The following is a 19,205-nucleotide window of genomic DNA, read 5'->3' as shown; positions in this document are numbered from 1 at the left end:
TAAATATATATTTAATTTTTTATACATTTATTACCAATTTAAAAGAACAGCACACGTTCCTATTGCCTCTACCCAGGAGAACATTGAAGTAGAAATATAAAAAAACTAAAATCGGATATGCTGACGTTTCTTTTATTTGTGTATCATTTCTTTCCTGAACAATTTATCGACATTTTATTAAAATAATGACGTCTGCGAAGAAATACTATTCTAAATTTACAAAAGTGGTATTTATTCAGACAATAAATCAGAACTACAGAGAGTGCCAGTGAATACGATGATTTCAACCAGGACTCGAACCCACAACGCACGAGGCCAACAGATAACTTCGCAAGGATTCCGCATCCGAAACCGACTCTAGTGCTAAACCTAATACTGTCACCATATATAAACAAGCGTAGTCAGCAAATCTACATCCGGTTTCTGCAAATTTTTTATCCGGTCAGTGTTTTGCACCGTAAATGCAAACGCAGCTTGTTCACTCATGAATACCTGTGTTAATACGGAAACGTAAGTCGTAAGGCCTCTTGTGTCGGACGTCGCGACGTTTCGTGTATTGCAATTCTGTGGAATCGCGATGTCACAGTCACAGGAGACTGATAATGATTCGTTAGATCATGGTGTATGCCTTGAACTGGCTACAGCAATTGAAGAACTCACAACCTCCGGATCTCCATCACTTGAGAAAAATGGGATCAAGAAAGTTAAAAGCATTTGTAGGTGAGTAAGCATCACTGACAAGAGTTCTCAATAAAATGCAACTTATTCTTGTATAATTCATATACAACCAAACATCATCGACTGCAAACATTTCAGTACGCGTACGGGGACATGGATTAACCAAAAGGCAAAACAGGGCTTCCTTTGAAATGTCATTTGTATCGTTGGAATCAATTCATTAAAAAAATGTTTGTGCATGGATTCCACTCTCTCGGTGTCATTTTATTATTTTTAAAGCCTTCAGTTGCAATAACTCTGTCCTGGTGTCATTCTTGAAAGCCTACCATCGCAAGGGGATAACACTGTTCTAAAATAGCAGTGCAACAGTGCTGTAGCTCGAGGTTTTGCCTGGTTATCTGGGTTCTGGTTTTGCTGTCCAACCCAAATATCCAGGCAAAACCTCCAGCTACAGTACTGTTACACTTTCTAATAGTCTAAGGAAATGAGGTGGCTATTTGCACTTCCCATCATTACCGTAATTCTGAGTGATTACACTTATAGCAATATTTTGTGAGTAGCTGACCTTTCATTACGAGAGGGGTCATACTGTTATTTTTACCACCCCCTTTTTTGTTTCATGTAAAGATCTGACCCAAAAAACTTTTAATAGAATTTAGACTTTGACCCCTGTTTCTATATTTTTCTAAACACAGTTTTTGTCCCATCCTTTTGTAGAAAATGTAAAGTGACACCCACATTTTTTCAGATGTAGCACTTTTGACCATTCCCTCTCCCTTATTGAATAAAGTTAAGTTATGCTTTGTAATTTAAACTGTCAAAGTAGGCCTTTGCCCATTCAGGGCCTACTCCCCAGTTAGTGCCCCCTCCCCAATTGAACCACATGGTTTGCAGTATTTTCTTTTCCCTCTCACTCCTCTGTTGTTTCATTCTCCAGAACATCAGATAAATATGTGGAGCACACCTTTCATCTTGTGATGAAACAATTGAACAAAGAACACTCTGAGGTCAGATTGTCAGCATTCCAGATCATCAATGAACTCTTCACAAGGTCACATAGATTCCGGGAACTACTCGTGGAAGATTTTCAGACTTTCTTGGAACTAACAGTTGAGACTGATCATGAGCAGCCACTGCCACCTCCACAATCTGCTGCCAAAGTACTGAGAGAAAAGACCCTCCAAGCAATACAAATATGGCATGAAAAATTCGGAAAAGCATATAAAAAGCTTGCCCTAGGTTACAACTTCTTAGAACATTGTAAAAAGGTAAGAGGGATTTTTAAAATGCCTGAACTGTGATCAGGCATGATTCAGTGATTCATGGCATATAGGAAATGATTTACTTTTCAGAGATACGTCCATGAGAGCAACAATAAGATTGTTTTGGTAATACTTGGAAATTAGTTCACTTTGTCACATATTGGTGTTAACCCCACTTTTCAGTGTCAGGTGTTGAACTGGCTGCTATTTTTGAAGGACACTATCAAAAGGATCACTATAGTGATGGTTTTGTAAGTCTGTAATCTGGCTGAATCTATGAGATAGCTTTTGACCACTGGCAGTGCTGCCATATCTTGGGCGGAAAGCTGTTAAAGCTAACTACACAACCCTTCTGGGGGCAGCCATCAAGCATGCAAACCTTACTGTGGGGGAAAGCTGAAATGGTTCTTTTCAAAACAAGTTCACAATGTTATACAAACAGAAGCCCTATCATTGTCACTGTGAGAGGAATTTTCAAAGGAGTGAAACATGGTCAATTCTGCATACATAGAGACAGGGGCAATCTTCAGAAAGGCAAAAGAAGTTGATGAGGCAAAATTTTAGGAAGTGTCCATCTAGTAAATTTTTCCTGTCAATGCACTCAAAATAAGGCAACTAGTGACATCAGAAATGAACATATCACGTCCAGGGGTCACTAGGAATGATCTAAGATTTGGCCAGTGGGGCATTTCATAGAAAGTTGAAATCAACATCGAAATGTTTTGTATGTACCAGGACCTCTTCATTGTGTATACATATCATGAAAATGTGCAGTTGTCTTCATAGCATTGCTGTAAAGGGACAGCATGACCCAACACATTCATGTTGCTAGATGATACAGTGCTTGTTTCTGTAGGCAAAAATGTTATCAGGAAATTTACAGACCTCTTGCTTCATAAGTATTGGTGAACATTTGATAGTTACTCAGGCATCATAAATTACAAGTTTTCACATTGTCATGCTATGCAACTTCTGTGACTGGATCACTTTTATCCTTTCAGATCAATTTTAATGATATTCATGCAAGGACTGTGGTTGAGAGACGGAGAGAAGAAGAAAGACAACAAAGGCAACGTGCTGTTCTCATGGAGAAAGTCAACAAAGTTATCAAAGAAATTGAAGGTAAAGGCCACAAAAATCTACTTTTTGTCTTTCATCCTGGCAGCAAAGAGTGCTCTTTCCAATTATATGCTCAAAAGTATTTTGGTTGACCCGAACCACTGAATATAGTCATAGTCTAATCTCTCATCTTATAGGAAGACACAAAAAGTTAATTCATGATACTTATTACTTGGCTGTTTTCTTAAGACTCACACCGTTGGCCAGCAGCAGGTTTTATGGAATAAGAGATTCACTACACGGCCCCATTTATGTGATACATAGACTTTGCAATCACATGTTGTCATAGTGAAACAATTATAATAGTATTTATAGTTCAATCAAAGTACCTCTGCTTTGCGCAGAATATTTTGAATACTTTACTGAGAATATCTGTTGTATTTTCCTTTCAAATTACAGAGACAATGCCAGAAATAGAACAGTGTTTGACAGAAGCCAGGAATTGCTTTCAACTGCTCTTACCTAACCCACTAGAGGACAACATCACTGACAGTACTGCAGGGAAACAAGCTGATGAAAATCAATTCAGTGACTCAAAAAGCACTTTTCAGAACAACACATCGAAGAATCCACAACAGAGCAGTGATGGATCTCAACATGAAAATGAACAGTGCATTGTTAATACCACAGCAAAAACAGATGAATTAGAATCTACAACTGATACTGGTGAGGAAGTAAGAAATGAAAATAGTGAAAGTCCAATTGATACACAGAAGGAGTCTGATCCTGGAGATTCTGAGGGAATCAAAGATGACGATAGTTTTGTCAATGATGAAGATGTTGAAGACACCAATGATAATGGAGAAAGCAGTGATATCTTACAAGCTCATGGAATCCATTCTTGGAACTACAGCCTCAGTTTAGAACTTCATCCAGGTATGTACTCACTAGATACTGCCCTCATATGCACTTTGATCTATGCTGGTATCCACCAGTCCAAAGTCCAACCAGAAATATGTAAATGACACAAAATGTAAATCCTATACAGAACACCTGTGTTGAAATGGCTAGAATTGATATAAACGTTGCTGCACTGAGTGTTTCATTGTTTCGTTTTCATGTCAACGCAGTTTGTCATGAAGTTGTAATAGATCTTGACAACGCCATTTTATTGTCAATTTGATGTAACAGATGAAATACACATCAAGGAAGATGAAGATAACACTGACATCTTGCAGATTTTACTTGATATGCAGAGACTAACAACAACTGCGTATTTTCCCAGGATACAAAGATGGTTAGAGGTACAGTGGTGCTTTCCACTCATCTAAAATTTGTCAAAGGGTTTTCTGTTATGAATTGCTCTGGATTTCAAAGAATTTTAACCTAGAACGGTAAATATTCACAGTCAGTGAAGACTGCTCATCATACTGAAACTCTGAACAAGAAAGTTTGTCTCTCTGATTCCTGTTGTGACCTTACCCAAAGATGGTTTTTACTTCATGAAGGATTTCTAGTTTTATGACAACAAACTAATAATTAACATCCTCTATTCAATAACGCTTGCCACACATGCAGGATGAAAGTCTTCATAACAATCTAAAATGGATAGTAAAATCAAGATATAAGTACTCCATGGATAAATGGAGATGATAAGAAAAAAGTAAATTTTCTACCAAATATTTGATTTGTCAAACAATTTATATCTATACATCCAATCATAGGTGCTGTCCAAAGCGGGGCATTTACAAGACCAAGTCAAAAAAGTCATCGATATTAAATTAGAATTGCAGCTATTCATAAGTAAATGCCAGGAATTGAAAATTGAAAGAAAGCTAAGAAAACAGACACTTGAAAAAGAGAACAATGAAGACACTGATGAAGATTTTGAAGATGTTCCTGACAAAGAAGGCTATGAACCAAAAATACCAGATCATTTAAGGAAGGAATATGGTATGGTAATGAGTGAGATTCTAAAAATTAAAATTTAAAATTAAATTTGATTTTAAATTTTAAAATTTTAAAATTAATATCAATGTTCACTTTGCCTGTTTGGATTTTGCAAAGCAAAACTGCAGAGTGGGCTGCATAATTAGCCAGATGATGACATTATATTTGTAAAAGCTTACAGGCAAATAGGGTTGCTGTTTCTAGGCAGTAACTTAGTTTCAAGAAGATAATTGAATACCAAAAAAATTGCCAAAGTTAGCAAGTACATGATAGTATTATGGTTGAAATAACACATAGCCTCAGAAATCCTTACAGAAGTCACTGTTCCATCTCATCTGCCATTCACAAGATCATCTTGAAATGCACAGTGCTGCAGATATCTGCAAAACAAATGATGTGACATGTATTGCTGCGATTCTGGGAACTCAAAAATGTGGTGTTCAGCCTTCACGGTTTGTTTTCCCTAAAAGATTTTACTGTAATCCACCAGGATTTGACTCAGAAATATCTCATTATTATCATCAGACAAGGAATTTCTTATTCCTGATGAAGATGTCAAGATGTGAAAAACACTGTATTTGGTATTTCCTTCAGGTTTGGAAGATGATGATGATGATGATGAGAAAAATGAGTCTCATTTTCAATGGTCTCCAGGCAACAAAACAAAAGGTGGTGAAGAATTGAATGATCCCACTTCCAGGGCGACAGCAATCACTAATTTCAAAAGAAAACTTCAAGACTTACAGAGCTCCCTGCAAAAACAGTAAGTTCTGTCTTATTTCACTTAATGTAACGTCTTCCAAAGTCTAACTGTGATTTCAAATTAACTGAAACAAAACTGGAATGCGTTACTCTAAGTATCTTTGAGGTTCTTTTTGAAGTCTTCAAAGATACATTTACTGGATTGTGATGCAAATTACTGCCACAAACAGTAGAAGTTAGATCTGAGTTCTACTGTCTTTTAACAGTAAAACCCATGAAAATGATATTTTATAGGAAAACGCAGACAGTATTGAGCAAGCTACTACAAAGAAACAGTCGTGATAGATTTTCTGTGAGGTTTCAGGACTATTTATTGCATGTAGGGTTTTTCAACAGACTGAGTGTCTCATTAAATTCATGATAATTTGGAAAAATGTCACATGATTCTTCTCAGCAATGACCTGGAAATACCTTTCATTTTGAAACTATTCATGTGACTCAGTTATTAACACAGTGATCAACTTGAAGTATTAAATGGGTTTTTTTTTTGCATGTTAAATACATGGTGTTTCTGATTAACAATTTTGGTGTACCAATTCACCAATGTTTTTGATGTACCAAAATTTACATGTTTTTTGAAACTAAATAAGAAATGTATCAAGGCAATTGACACTGTATTCTTCTGAGACAATTCCTCAAAAGTGTTTTTCTGTGTATGATTTACAGAACTGGACAAAGTAAGCTAACAGAGAGTGAACCAACTGCATCAACTTCGTCTGACTTGCCATCACCTTCCAAGAAAAGGAAGGAAGATCTGTTATCTAAAGCTCCAAAGGTACCTTTCAGTATGGATTTGTATTACTGGGAACGCCCTGAAGATGTACCAGCACCAACCATTTTTAGGTATACTACTGTATAAATCTTTACTCTTTTTTTTACTTTTTTCTACTTTTGTTGTTTAATCAAACTTAATATTGCATAGTAAGAGTGACTTTTTATCATTAATGAAGGATTTTTTAGCCTTGGTTCCATTGCAGTAAGTACAGCACTCCCTGGATTCATTATTTGAATGTTTAATTTTAAAAAACTGACATGGCAATGATATTTGATATCTCAATGTTTTTGTTGTGATTTCTCAACTTTACAACACAAACATGTTAATAATGTTCCTCTTTACCATAATTATGTATCTTCTGATTGTCTAATTAATAAGCAAAAGTGATCACTGTAGGCATTTTGAGTGCTTGAGAACAATCAATGTTACAGTATTATTATTATTATTTATTGAACTTTTGCAACCAGATTCCATACAAGTACAGACAGGTTGAATTCTTACAATTAAAAAAATTTACACAATTATAAGATACAAATCAGAAATGGGCATGTTAAAGTCAAAAAGAGACATTTATTTATTGTAAAAGCGTGCACAGATAAGAATAAAAGCTATCTTTGATAATTGTAAAGACAATAAGGGATAAAACTATTTTTAAATCTTTGTGTACGGTACCAAGGATTAGCATATCATTTAAGTTGTAGTTTCATACAAAGAACAAATTGTCTTTCACTTCCATACATTTTTCTGTCGTTTTATAGACCAGAAAACAATCACAGAGCTTGGATACCAGTAGAAGATGATGAAGTTGTCATGGAGGTATGTGTAATGTTTCTCCTACACAAACTTTAAAAGGACATGCACACTGAAGGAAAACATTCCATAAATTTTTTTTTGCAATTTACATTAATTTTTCAGTCCTAAATCTAGCTTAAGGTTGAGTATGACCCAACAGGGGGGATGGCTGGCTGAAACTACTGTTATGACTGGATTTGTTATTTGTTATTAGCATTGGGATTTCTTTTGCAAGCATTGATAATGTTAACTGGGCGTGTGTGTGCATCTTCTTCATTAGGTCAGTGTAGCATAGTCTCCTTAACAAACCCATGCATGATCATTCAAATAATTTCTTAAGCATCTCGATCCAAGTTTTGAATCGTGTGGATAGTTCACAGCTGCTGTTATAAATCTTCGCAGTAAACAGAAATGTAGCCAAACGAAGGCAACCTCTGACATTGAGTTTGCATCTGTCTTTGTTACTGATACAATGCACATGTTGCTCATTAATTATCATTAATCGTCATGGTTATTCATCTTCAGATACAGAGTAATGCACTGCTTGATCAAATCATGCTTTGACCATTATTATAAAATGTTTCAAATCAGATTCATATGTGACTGTAGTAAGCAGTTTCTGTTGATTTATTTTGACTGGAAACTCTCACCAGACACCTGACAGTTCAAACTAGTGCCAGCGATTTGTTTTAATTGCCTTTCTCCCACTGGTAGCATTACAGTTTAACAGTGACAATGATTGTTATATGATACTATTTCATTCACTACAAAGTTGAAGATGACAGTACACAAATCGTATGCCTCACTATATTTGGGAGGTTTAACACTGCACCTTGAGGTTGGTGGAGGGACGGTGGACACTGCAAAGCCAAAAGGCTTGATAGCATACACTCACTTTTCCACCACAAGTTATGCTTGTAATATTGACATCATTCCTCTTTAAATGTAAAATTTAGCTTTCTCCTTTTTTCAAATGTTGGTAAATTTATTGGTGGAAAAAAATATCAGTGATATGTTCCTCGAGGTCATTTTGAAGTGTAAAGTGCAGTAGTGAGAAGCTACATGATTGGCTGCCTACAGGCTATAACATTAGCCGTGTGATGGCGCTGTCAATTAGGCAATTTATAGTCCATTCCACCAAGAACTGTTTCAAGCGAGGGTCTCTGCCTGAAGAAACACCCTTGGCTAGCGAAGTTGATGTGTGTTATGTGTACATGCAGGAGAATACATTATGTATGCAGATTCACAACGTTTGGGACTTTGTTGCAATATTTCACACACAGATTTGCGTTGTTGTCTTACAAATCCGAAGGATTATCAAATTATTTAAGCTAATTATTTGATGATGATAATTTATTTTCAGTAATGCAAGCAATACCGTTGGGTCAGCTCTGCTCAGTTCAGTCTTTTGGTTGACAGAACAGCGCCCTCAGTGTTGTGTAGTATGCACACTATGCTGGCATTTTGAGATATTACCAGCACAAAAGTATCTGTTAATTCCATACAACAATAATTTACAACAGCACAGCATTAGTTCCTGGACATGCTGCCTAATTCAGATGATTTTTTTTGATGTGACAAACATTTTCTGCTTACCATTTAGTGATTTATGCTGCTGCTTTTGGCCCCATCGGTATTTAAAACTTTGTCTTCAATCTGTAATCTCCGTCACTTGACATTTGGAATACCGGTAGGTATGTACGGATACCTTAGGCTCCATACATCAATCTAAGCTGTTTCTTGTACAACCCCTCACAGACAACATAATGTGATGTTCATATTTGTTTTGTGTTTTAATTTCAGGGTATGAAAGATATGATCAATTTGAGAAAAATGAACTTTGTTGGTAAATTTGAACCTGTGAAATGGAAATGTCGGGCACCTCTTCAAAATGGCAAACTCTGTGAAAGACAGGACAGACACAAGGTAGGTTTATTTGTCTATGTCAATGTCTGCATCTTAAGGGTTGGCAGTGTTTTTTTTCTATCATACTGTGTTAAGGTAAAACACGCCTGGGGACAGATTTTCGGGCTTTCAAATTTTACCAATTCTTTTCTGATCTACCACTTGTAGAGGTTCAATTAAAGGTCTTGGTGAAAGAAAACTTTTTATCATCTTAGATTTTCCCAAAATCGAAAATATTATCTTTCTCCTTAGAGTTAACACAGGGATGGCGGCCATTTTAAATATCGGAAAATCTTAAGTAATTTGTCACTCTAGTACCAAATTTTGCATGGTGACCCCAGATATTTATGCTCGATTTGGAAAGAGAATGGTTGAAAGTTCAATTGAGGAAAGTTTTAGCAAAGGTTTAACTCTTTCACTTTCAAGGTGCATACTACCTTAAGCAATTAATTCTGTTGGTCTTGAGTTTGATTCCTGTAATTGCTCTCATATTCAATAATTCCAGAATTATTTTGAAAGATAAAGGCTAGGCTGCTGTGTATAATGACCGTATTGTTTCTGTATTTTTGAAATAGTGTCCCTTTCATGGTCCAATCATAGCCAGGGATTCTCGTGGAAATCCCAACAAACAAGAAGATGTTGAGAGACTTGAAAAGGAACAAAAACATAAAGGTAATCTTCATTTTCAAGTAGTGAGAGGATTGAGAAATGTGTCCGTAAATTCTTAGGAGAAATACATTTCTATATTGAAAATGAAATAAGTGACTCCTGTCAATTCAATCAAAGTCGTTGCATTTATTTGATTTTGATGAATATCAGAAATCAGTATCACTAGTATCATGTACATCATGTAATAAATTATATGCGGTACACTAAAACTGTCACCAGATCACCAAACAGAAGACGTACTTGTTAATAAGTTGTTTTAATCACTTGACAATGGTTTCACTTGCATATCTCACCATGTAGCAGACAAAACAACATCGCCACAATGGAGAGATCAGGAGTTAATGAAAGACATTGAAGGAGCTACAGGTATTGATTTGGGATCAAGTACCGGAAGCAGCAATGGGAAGGGAAAGGGAAAGGGTAAAGGAAAAGGAAAGAAGAAAAAATATCCCAATTTGACGGATGTCAATAAAATGGCAGATACTTCCAGAACTAGACTTGAGAAGAAAGTTTTCAGCAAGTAAGTCATATTATTCATCAAGTATGATTTTCAATGATGCTTAGGAACTGTGAATTAGGATATACTATTCAAGTACAGTAGTGTGCATTTTAGAGTATTGCTTGCAAATATTACTATATGAATGGTTAGCAACACAATAGATCCCTGTACCTACCAATGAGACTAACTCTCATATAATAAAACATACACCAAAACATGCTTTTCTAAAGTAACATTTTTCTCATGTAAACGTTATTCACCACTTGTAATGTGATCTCTTCTGAGCAATTCAGAAAATCTTGTTGAGCTATTGGCTGAAGTAATTGATGAATTCTTTTGTACATTACACTACAGGTCTGCAATAACAAGGGTGGCAGGTACCATGGATAGACTGGAGTCCAAGAGATACAAGGACAGATTTGCAAATAATTTCAATTATTCATTCAGCAAGTAAAAGGACTTTGTTCATATTATACTGTCATCAACATTAGAAGTGTGTTCACAAGGCTGCAGCATGACAAATAAATTCAATTTCAAACACATTCTACAGTTTAATGTCCTGATCCACTGTGGTTGTATACTCAGCAATAGTATCTATTACATGCCTCTTATATCAAAACATTGAACGCTCCACAGGATTCAATGGTAACTCGTTGATGACATCACAGACCACATAGTTATCATTTGACTGAAAGTGGACCAGAACTATTTTCAGCTAGGCAACTTTTGGATTTAAAAAGATAAAATTACATGTTTTACAAAGTAAAAACTGTTTCTACAAAATTAGGCAAAAAATCGATAAACTGCATAACAACGATGTAAATATATGAATGCAACATTTTTATAATGAAAATCATTTTATTTCTTCAACATATTTTTGTCTAATATGGAAATAAAGCATATAATTGTCATTCGTATGTAAACGAAAAAATTTGGGGTGAAAATTATGTAAGAGAGGCATGTAACATTATTGCCCAAACAAGGGACTATGTACCCTCTAGGCAGGAGACCATTTGCCGGACGTAAGGAGGGCAAATGGTCTCCTGTCTCAAGGGTACATAGTCCCATGTTTTGGCTATAATATATACTGTGTACCATTGTTTCCATGCATAATGATTTGGAGTTGCTCAAGTATCTGAAATGTGAGTCATATTGCTAAGACATTCTGTTTTTAGCTTTGGCTAGTTACCTTAGCTAGTTTGATTCAGTTTAAACATGAATGAGAAACAATTTTATCTCAGGATTAATGTTGTAAATCGCATAATACAATACCAGAATATACATGATATATTGTATTTAATAATTGATATTTTGTTGACTTCCTTGTCATAATAGACTCCTACCTGTACACAGTGCATATTTGTCACCAAATAGAGAGATGTGAGTATTTTCAGTCAAGAATGTTTTTTGCAAGGACTTGCCATCACAACTTGCACAATTTTTCAAGATATACCTGTATGACATTTTTTGAAGTATGTGAATATGTTTTTTTTAAGTCCCCTTTTTCTTCAAGAAATGGTTGTACAACATTACCCCAGAGAAACGTTTTGGTCATGATTTCATTTTTGTTCAATCAAATATCAAAACACTTGTCTTTCAGTGAATGTTTTCAATATTCTTTTCCTAAATATACACAGGGAATATATTGCCACTCAGAAATGTTGATATCTCTATCAAATTTATAGGCAACTAACATTTAAAGTAATGTTTTGTATGTTTTGAATATTCTCGATTATATTTTTAATATTGATTATAATGTAAACTGTAGATACGGATTATGTAGAGACTGTACAATATTTGAATGAGTTCTAAGAATAGCTCCTCATACCATCGTATTCATGTATAAATTTTTTTCTTAATTTATTGAAATTAGAAAATTTTGTACTTGTCATTTCAAATAGATATATATGAGATGTAAGATATTTTTTCAAGTTGTTTTTGTATTTAATAAATTTAATACATTTGACTCTGCATGCTTGAACAAAATACTACACAAAACGTTTTTGTCAGCCAAAAAATATCGTAGGGTTCCAACATTGTAGTTTAAAAAGAATAATTGGTATGGTAGGGAATACTTTTCATCTGGTTTGCAACTGTTTAGTTTGTACCTTAACCCTTTGCACCCTGACCCCCTGGTACTCTATGACATCATTGGACATTTATGACCGAGCCGGGTTCAAAGGGTTAAAGGTGCCTAAAACATTAGACCAAGAATGAGTTCAGCATAGTCAGATGTAATTTGTATTAAGGTCTGTACAGCAAGCATTGTTTTGAAATTATCCAGGGTATAGTGAAGGTACGATAGTTTTATTTTTTTAGCAAAATACAGTACATTTCTTTTGTAGATGCTGGACAGCTACTTTTGCCATTTTAACCACTCCGCTTCAAATGACAGCAGAGCAACAATTGCAAACAATCAGTTCGGGTGCTTCCTGCACTTTGACCTCAAACCAGTTGTACCCTGACCTCACACCTCTTGCACTCTGACCCCATACCCTCTGCACTGTGACTCCATACCTTTGGTACTCAGCTATGAGAGACTCCATTGCACTCAGCACTTGTTTACAAAAGACATACTATACAACCTATGATTACCATGCCAACGAAATAGCCATTCTGGTCTGGTGGCAGACTAGATTACATGCAATGACTCAGCTATTTGTTTGTGAAATGTGAATAAAGTACAAACAGAGCTAGATTCAATGCAGAGTAATTTATTAAAGATAATTCAGTTCAATTGAGTTTTATCGGAGAATATCAAAGTATATGACCTCGAATTAATTCACCCATATGATTTTTGAAACTTTATCTCATGAACGTCTATGCAGTAAATGTATCACTCGTTCAAAGTGTAAATAAATACGGATGGTTTCATCAAAGTCTATTTTGCTATGTTTTAATGTCTGTGTGGAGATAAACTCCCATCCATTATATTTAAAATATACCATGGTGTGTGTGTATTGGTTTCTGAGTAGTATGTATGAGTGTTACTACTTCTCAACTTGACTCTTATTATATAAACAACACTCTATTTATAAAGGTAATAGATGCCTCAAAAAAGGTTTAAAATTTGGTCCAACTTTTCTCTATATAGTGTGCAATATAAGAGTTCAGATTATTATTGTTTCTGTGACAGATTTCAACTTCCATCTCTGGTGGGGAGACATAACTGTCCGTACAACTGTTTGCATCTTCTGTTCAAGCTATATTTTAATGTGCCCAGCAGACAGCTATGACACCATACTACCCTTCATGTCTGTATCAGTAGAATTCACTTGAGAAAGTACTCAGTTATGTTAAGGTGTATAAGCAATGAAGTCTGCAAAGCAGACCCGCTCATTGATTTCAGTTCAGCTTCTAGCTTTCCTAGACAGTCCGTAAAGCCTGCTTTCAACTTCTTGTGTTTTCATCATCTTATCCTTTTTGTGAATATTGTTACTTATTTTGTCCTTGTTGTTTATGTTTTACTCTGTTATTATATTTTTGATTTTTACGGTGCCTGTAAATGGGCCTCTGGCCCGTCAGTTTACCAAAATAGATAAATAAATAAACATAATTAAGGAGTAACATATCCAGTCACAATGCCATGTTTTGGATAAAAAACCAATAACTCATATTCATCAATATTTGAAATTGAAAATGGCCGCTATACCATGCATAAACGGTCGCTCATGTAGGCATGATCATCGTGCCAATTAATCTAAAATTGCACGACAATCATGTTTTTTTATTACGTGAACATTATACATAATGTAGAAACGAAGGTTTCGAACAGAATATCAGTCCCATTCTTGTTAATTAAATAGAAGGCAAAGACTTTTAGTGTGACTATGTTTTTGGTACTTATTGACACGATCATAATGGCAATAACAGGATTTTTCGCTAATTTACATGATGATTGTGCTAAATAACCATTTTGGTCTCACCTTATTGCCAAGATCATCATGCATGCAGATAAGGCACTTTATGCACAGGGAGCTCTTCCTCCTTGTTTATTTTTGTCTGTTTGTTTGTGTGTATATATTTGTGTTTGTTTATTTATTTTAATAAAATAAGACTTAAGAACTTCTGTATATATTAGTCCATAAAGAGCAGTTTATTTATTTATTTATTCATTTATTTATTTGTTTGTTCGTTTGTTTATATTTATTTCAGATTGTTAGGGTTAGGGTTAAGTTAGCATTAGGAATTGGGGGATTGGGTAAGGGTTAGGCTTAACTTAGGGTCAGGGTTAGGGTTAAGTTAGGGTTAGGATTAAGTTAGGGTTAGGGTTAGATGAAGTCTCTCCCTCTATAATACAAGACCCTTCTTGTTTATTTTTGTCTGTTTGTTTCTGTGTATGTGTTTGTGTTTATTTGTTATTTCTTATAAAATAACACTGAAAAGCTGTTTGTTTATATTTGTCAATAAAGAGCAGTTTATTTATTTATTTATTTATTTATTTATTTATTTGTTTGTTTGTTTGTTTGTTTATTTATTTATTTATTTATTTGTTTGTTTGTTTGTTTGTTTATATGTATTTCCAATGGTTAGGGTTAGGGTCAACCTTAAGTATGGGTTAGAGTTAGGGTTAGGGTCAGGGTAAGGGTTAAGTTAGGGTTAGGGTTAGGGTTAGGGTGTTAGGATTGGGATTAAGTTAGGATTAGGGTTAGGGTTAAGTTAGGTAATTGCAATCATACCAATCCATAATCCAATGACAGTAGGTATGAATTCGCAAGACAATAGTTGTAAACATAGACACAAAACAGCACAGAACAGACAGTAAATAGACGGTACACAAACAAAGTCATATTCATGAAAGAAAGATATATGGACCTCTGGCCAGAAGACCAAGAAGTGATTAGGGTTTGGATTAGGCTTAGACACAAGTCTCTACCTCTATATATTACCAGACCTTCCTCCTTGTTTATTTTTTATGTGTTTGTTTGTGTGTATGTGTTTGTATTTGTTTATTTGTTATTTTTCATAAAATAACAGTGAAAAGCTGTTTGTTTATATACCTCAATAAAAAGAAGTTTATTTATTTATTTGTTTGTTTGTTTATATGTATTTCCGATGGTTAGGCTTAGGCTTAGGCTTCAGTTAGGGTTAGTGTTAGAATTAGGGTTGGGTTAGGGTTAGGGTTACGTTAGACGTCACTACTTGGTCTTCTGGCCAGAGGTCCATATATCTTTCTTTCATGAATATGACTTTTTTTTGTGTACCGTCTATTTACTGTCTGTTCTGTGCTGTTTTGTGTGTATGTTTACAACTATTGTCTTACGAATTCTGACCTAGTGTCATTAGATTATGGATTGGTATGATTGTGATTATTTTTGTGTTAGGGTTAGGGTTAGGGTTAGGGTGAAGGTAGGGTTAGGGTTAGGGTCAGGGTAAGGCTTAGGATGAAGTTAGGGTTAGGGTTAGGGTCAGGGTAAGGGTTAAGCTAGGGTTAGGTTTAAGTTAGGGTTAGGGTTAGGATCAGGGTAAGGGTTAAGCTAGGGTTAGGTTTAAGTTAGGGTAAGGGTTAGGGTTAGACGTAAGTCTCTCCCTCTTAATTACCAGACTTTCTTTCTTGTTAATTTTTGTCTGTGCTTGTTTGTTTGTGTGTATGTGTTTGTTTGTTTATTTGCTACTTTTAATAAAATAACCGTGAAAAGCTATTTGTTTATATTTATCAATTAAGAGCAGTTTATTCATTATTTATTAGTTTGTTTGTTTATATGCATTTTCGATAGTTAGGGTTTTGGTCAGGCTTAAGTTAGGGTAAGGGTTAGGGTTAGGGTTAGGGTTAAGTTAGGGTTAGGGTTAGGGTTAGGTTTAAGCGTAAATCTCTGCCTCTATAATTCCAGACATTCCTCCTTGTTTATTTTTGTCTGTGTTTGTTTGCGTTTATGTGTTTGTGTTTGTTATTTGTTATTTTTAATAAGATAATAGTGAAAAGCTGTTTGTTTATACTTGTCAATAAAAAACAGTTTATTTATTTATTTGTTTGTTTGTTTGTTTATATGTATTTCCGATGGTTATGGTTTGGCTTAGGCATAAGTTCGGGTTAGGGTTAGGGTTAGTGTAAGTCTGGCTAGGGTTGTTTTTAAGTTAGGGTTAGAGTTAGGGTTAGGGTAAGCGTTAAGGTAGGGTTAGGTTTAAGTTAGGGTTAGGGTTAGGGTTAGACGTAAGTTTCTCCCTCTATATTACCAGACCTTTCTTTTTTTGTGTGTATGTTTTTTTGTTTATATGCTACTTTTAATAAAATAACAGTGAAAAGCTGTTTGTTTATATTTATCAATAAAGAACAGTTTATTTACTATTTATAAGTTTGTTTGTTTATATGCATTTCCGATAGTTAAGGTTTTGATCTGACTTAAGTTAGGGTTAGGGTTAGGGTTTGGGTTCGGCTTAAGTTTGGGTTAGTGTTAGGGTTAGGGTTAAATTAGGGTTAGGGTAAGAATAAAGTTAGGGTTAGGCTTTGGCTTAGGCTTAGGCTTAGACGTAAGTCCATCCCTCTATATAACCAGACCTTCCTTCTTGATTATTTTTTCTCTATGTTGTTTGTGTGTATGTGTTTTTGTTTGTTTATTTGTTATTTTTCATAAAATAACAGTGAAAAGCTGTTTGTTTATACTTGTCAATAAAGAACAGTTTATTTATTTGTTTGTTTGTTTATATGTATTTCCAATAGTTAGGGTTAGGGTTAGGCTTAAGTTAGGGTTAGGGTTAGGGTTAGGCTTAAGTTGGGTTAGGGTTGTTGTTAAGTTAGGGTTAGGCTTAGACGTAAGTCTCTCCCTCTATATTACCAGACGTTCTTTCTTGTTAATTTTTGTCTGTGTTTGCTTGTTTGTGTGTATGTGTTTGTGTTTATTTGCTTCTTTTAATAAAATAACAGTGGAAAGCTATTTGTTTATATTTATCAATAAAGAGCAGTTTATTTATTATTTATTAGTTTGTTTGTTTATATGCATTTTCGATAGTTAGGGTTTTGGTCAGGCTTAAATTAGGGTAAGGGTTAGGGTTAGGGTTAGGGTTAGGGTTAAGCGTAAATCTCTCCCTCTATATTCCCAGACCTTCCTCCTTGTTTATTTTTGTCTGTGTTTGTTTGCGTTTATGTGTTTATGTTTGTTTATTTGTTATTTTTAATAAAATAACAGTGAAAAGCTGTTTGTTTATACTTGTCAATAAAAATAGTTTATTTGTTTATTTATTTGTTTGTTTCTTTGTTTGTTTATATGTATTTCCGATGGTTAGGGTTTGGCTTAGGCATTAGTTGGGGTTAGGGTTAGGGTTAGGGTTAGGTCTGGCTAGGGTTGTTGTGAAGTTAGGGTTAGGGTTAGGGTTAGGGTAAGGGTTAAGCTTGGGTTAGGTTTAAGTTAGGGTTAGGGTTGTGGTTAGACGTAAGTTTCTCCCTCTATATTACCAGAACTTCTCCAATATTTATTTTTGTCTGTGTTTGTTTGTGTGTATGTGTTTTTGATTTTAAGCTATTTTTAATAAAATAACAGTGAAAAGCTGTTTGTTTATGTTTATCAATAAAGAGCAGTTTATTTATTATTTATAAGTTTGTTTGTTTATATGCATTTCCGGTAGTTAAGGTTTTTGTCAGGCTTAAGTTAGGGTTAGGGTTAGGTTTGGTTAAATTATGGTTAGGGTAAGGATAAAGTTGGGTTAGGCTTAGGCTTAGGCTTAGGCTTAGACGTAAGTCCATCCTTCTATATTACCAGACCTTCCTTCTTGTTTATTTTTCTCTGTGTTGTTTGTGTGTATGTGTTTGTGTTTGTTTATTTGTTATTTTTCATAAAATAACAGTGAAAAGCTGTTTGTTTATACTTGTCAATAAAGAACAGTTTATTTGTTTGTTTGTTTATATGTATTTCCAATAGTTAGGGTTAGGGTTAGGCTTAAGTTAGGGTTAGGGTTAGGCTTCAAGATTGGGTTAGGGTTAGGGTTAGGCTGAAGTTAAGGTTAGGGTTAGGGTTAGGCTTAAGTTAGGGTTAGGGTTAGGGTTAGGCTAAAGTTAGGGTTAGGGTTAGGGTTAGGTTTAAGCGTAAATCTCTCCCTCTATATTTCCATACCTTCCTTCTTGTTTATTTTTGTCTGTGTTTGTTTGCGTTTATCTGTTTGTGTTCGTTTATTTGTTATATTAAATAAAATAACAGTGAAAAGCTGCTTTTTTATACTTGTCAATAAAAAACAGTTTATTTATTTATCTATATTTATTTTGTTTGTTTGTTTGTTTGTTTATATGTATTTCCGATGGTTAGGGTTAGGCTTAGGTATAAGTTGGGGTTAGGGTTAGGGTTAGTGTTAAGTTGGGTTAGGGTTGTTGTTGAGTTAGGGTGAGGGTTAGGGTTAGGGTTAGGGTTAAGTTAGGGTTAGGGTTGAGGTTACGGTTAGAGGGTTAGGCTTAGGGTTAGGCTTAGACGTAAGTCTCTCCCTCTATATTACCAGACCCAAACATATGAACAAATATATAATAAATAAACTCATAAATATATAAACGAACTGCTCTTTTTCACAAATATAACCAAAACAGCTTTTCACTGTTATTTTATTAAAAAAAGAAAATAAACAAATGCAAACACATACATGCAAACAAAAACAGACAAGAATAAACAAGAAAGAAGGTTTGGTAATATAGAGGGACAGACTAACGTCTAACCCTAACCCTAACCCTAACCCTAACTTAAGCCTAAGCCTAACCCTAACTATTGGAAATACATATAAACAAACAAATAAATAAACTGTTCTTTATTGACAAGTATAAAAAAACAGCTTTTCACTGTTATTTTATGAAAAATAACAAATAAACAAACACAAACACATGCACACAAACAACACAGAGAAAATAAACTGCTCTTTATTGATAAATATAAACAAACAG

General features: G+C 34.7%; 1 protein-coding gene across 2 annotated transcripts; it reads left to right on the top strand.

The window, feature by feature from the left end:
- The first annotated feature begins 371 nt into the window (after nucleotides 1–371).
- Nucleotides 372–13,230, top strand: LOC139120734 (UV-stimulated scaffold protein A-like). Of its 2 annotated transcripts, none has more exons than XM_070685273.1 (13): nucleotides 372–720; nucleotides 1,616–1,946; nucleotides 2,942–3,062; nucleotides 3,459–3,935; nucleotides 4,191–4,303; nucleotides 4,724–4,952; nucleotides 5,544–5,712; nucleotides 6,378–6,554; nucleotides 7,245–7,302; nucleotides 9,082–9,204; nucleotides 9,759–9,855; nucleotides 10,153–10,372; nucleotides 10,706–13,230. In XM_070685273.1, the coding sequence occupies exons 1-13, from the start codon at nucleotides 578–580 to the stop codon at nucleotides 10,803–10,805; spliced, it is 2,358 nt and encodes a 785-aa protein (XP_070541374.1). In that variant the 5' UTR covers nucleotides 372–577; the 3' UTR covers nucleotides 10,806–13,230. The 2 variants fall into 2 exon arrangements, with proteins under 2 accessions (XP_070541374.1, XP_070541375.1); XM_070685274.1 differs by having other exon boundaries at nucleotides 390–720; nucleotides 10,156–10,372.
- Nucleotides 13,231–19,205: the final 5,975 nt, after the last annotated feature.

Source organism: Ptychodera flava, chromosome 20 (genome assembly GCF_041260155.1).
Source record: "Ptychodera flava strain L36383 chromosome 20, AS_Pfla_20210202, whole genome shotgun sequence".
Lineage (NCBI taxonomy): Eukaryota > Metazoa > Hemichordata > Enteropneusta > Ptychoderidae > Ptychodera > Ptychodera flava.
This window is presented reverse-complemented; position numbering and strand designations above follow the sequence as displayed.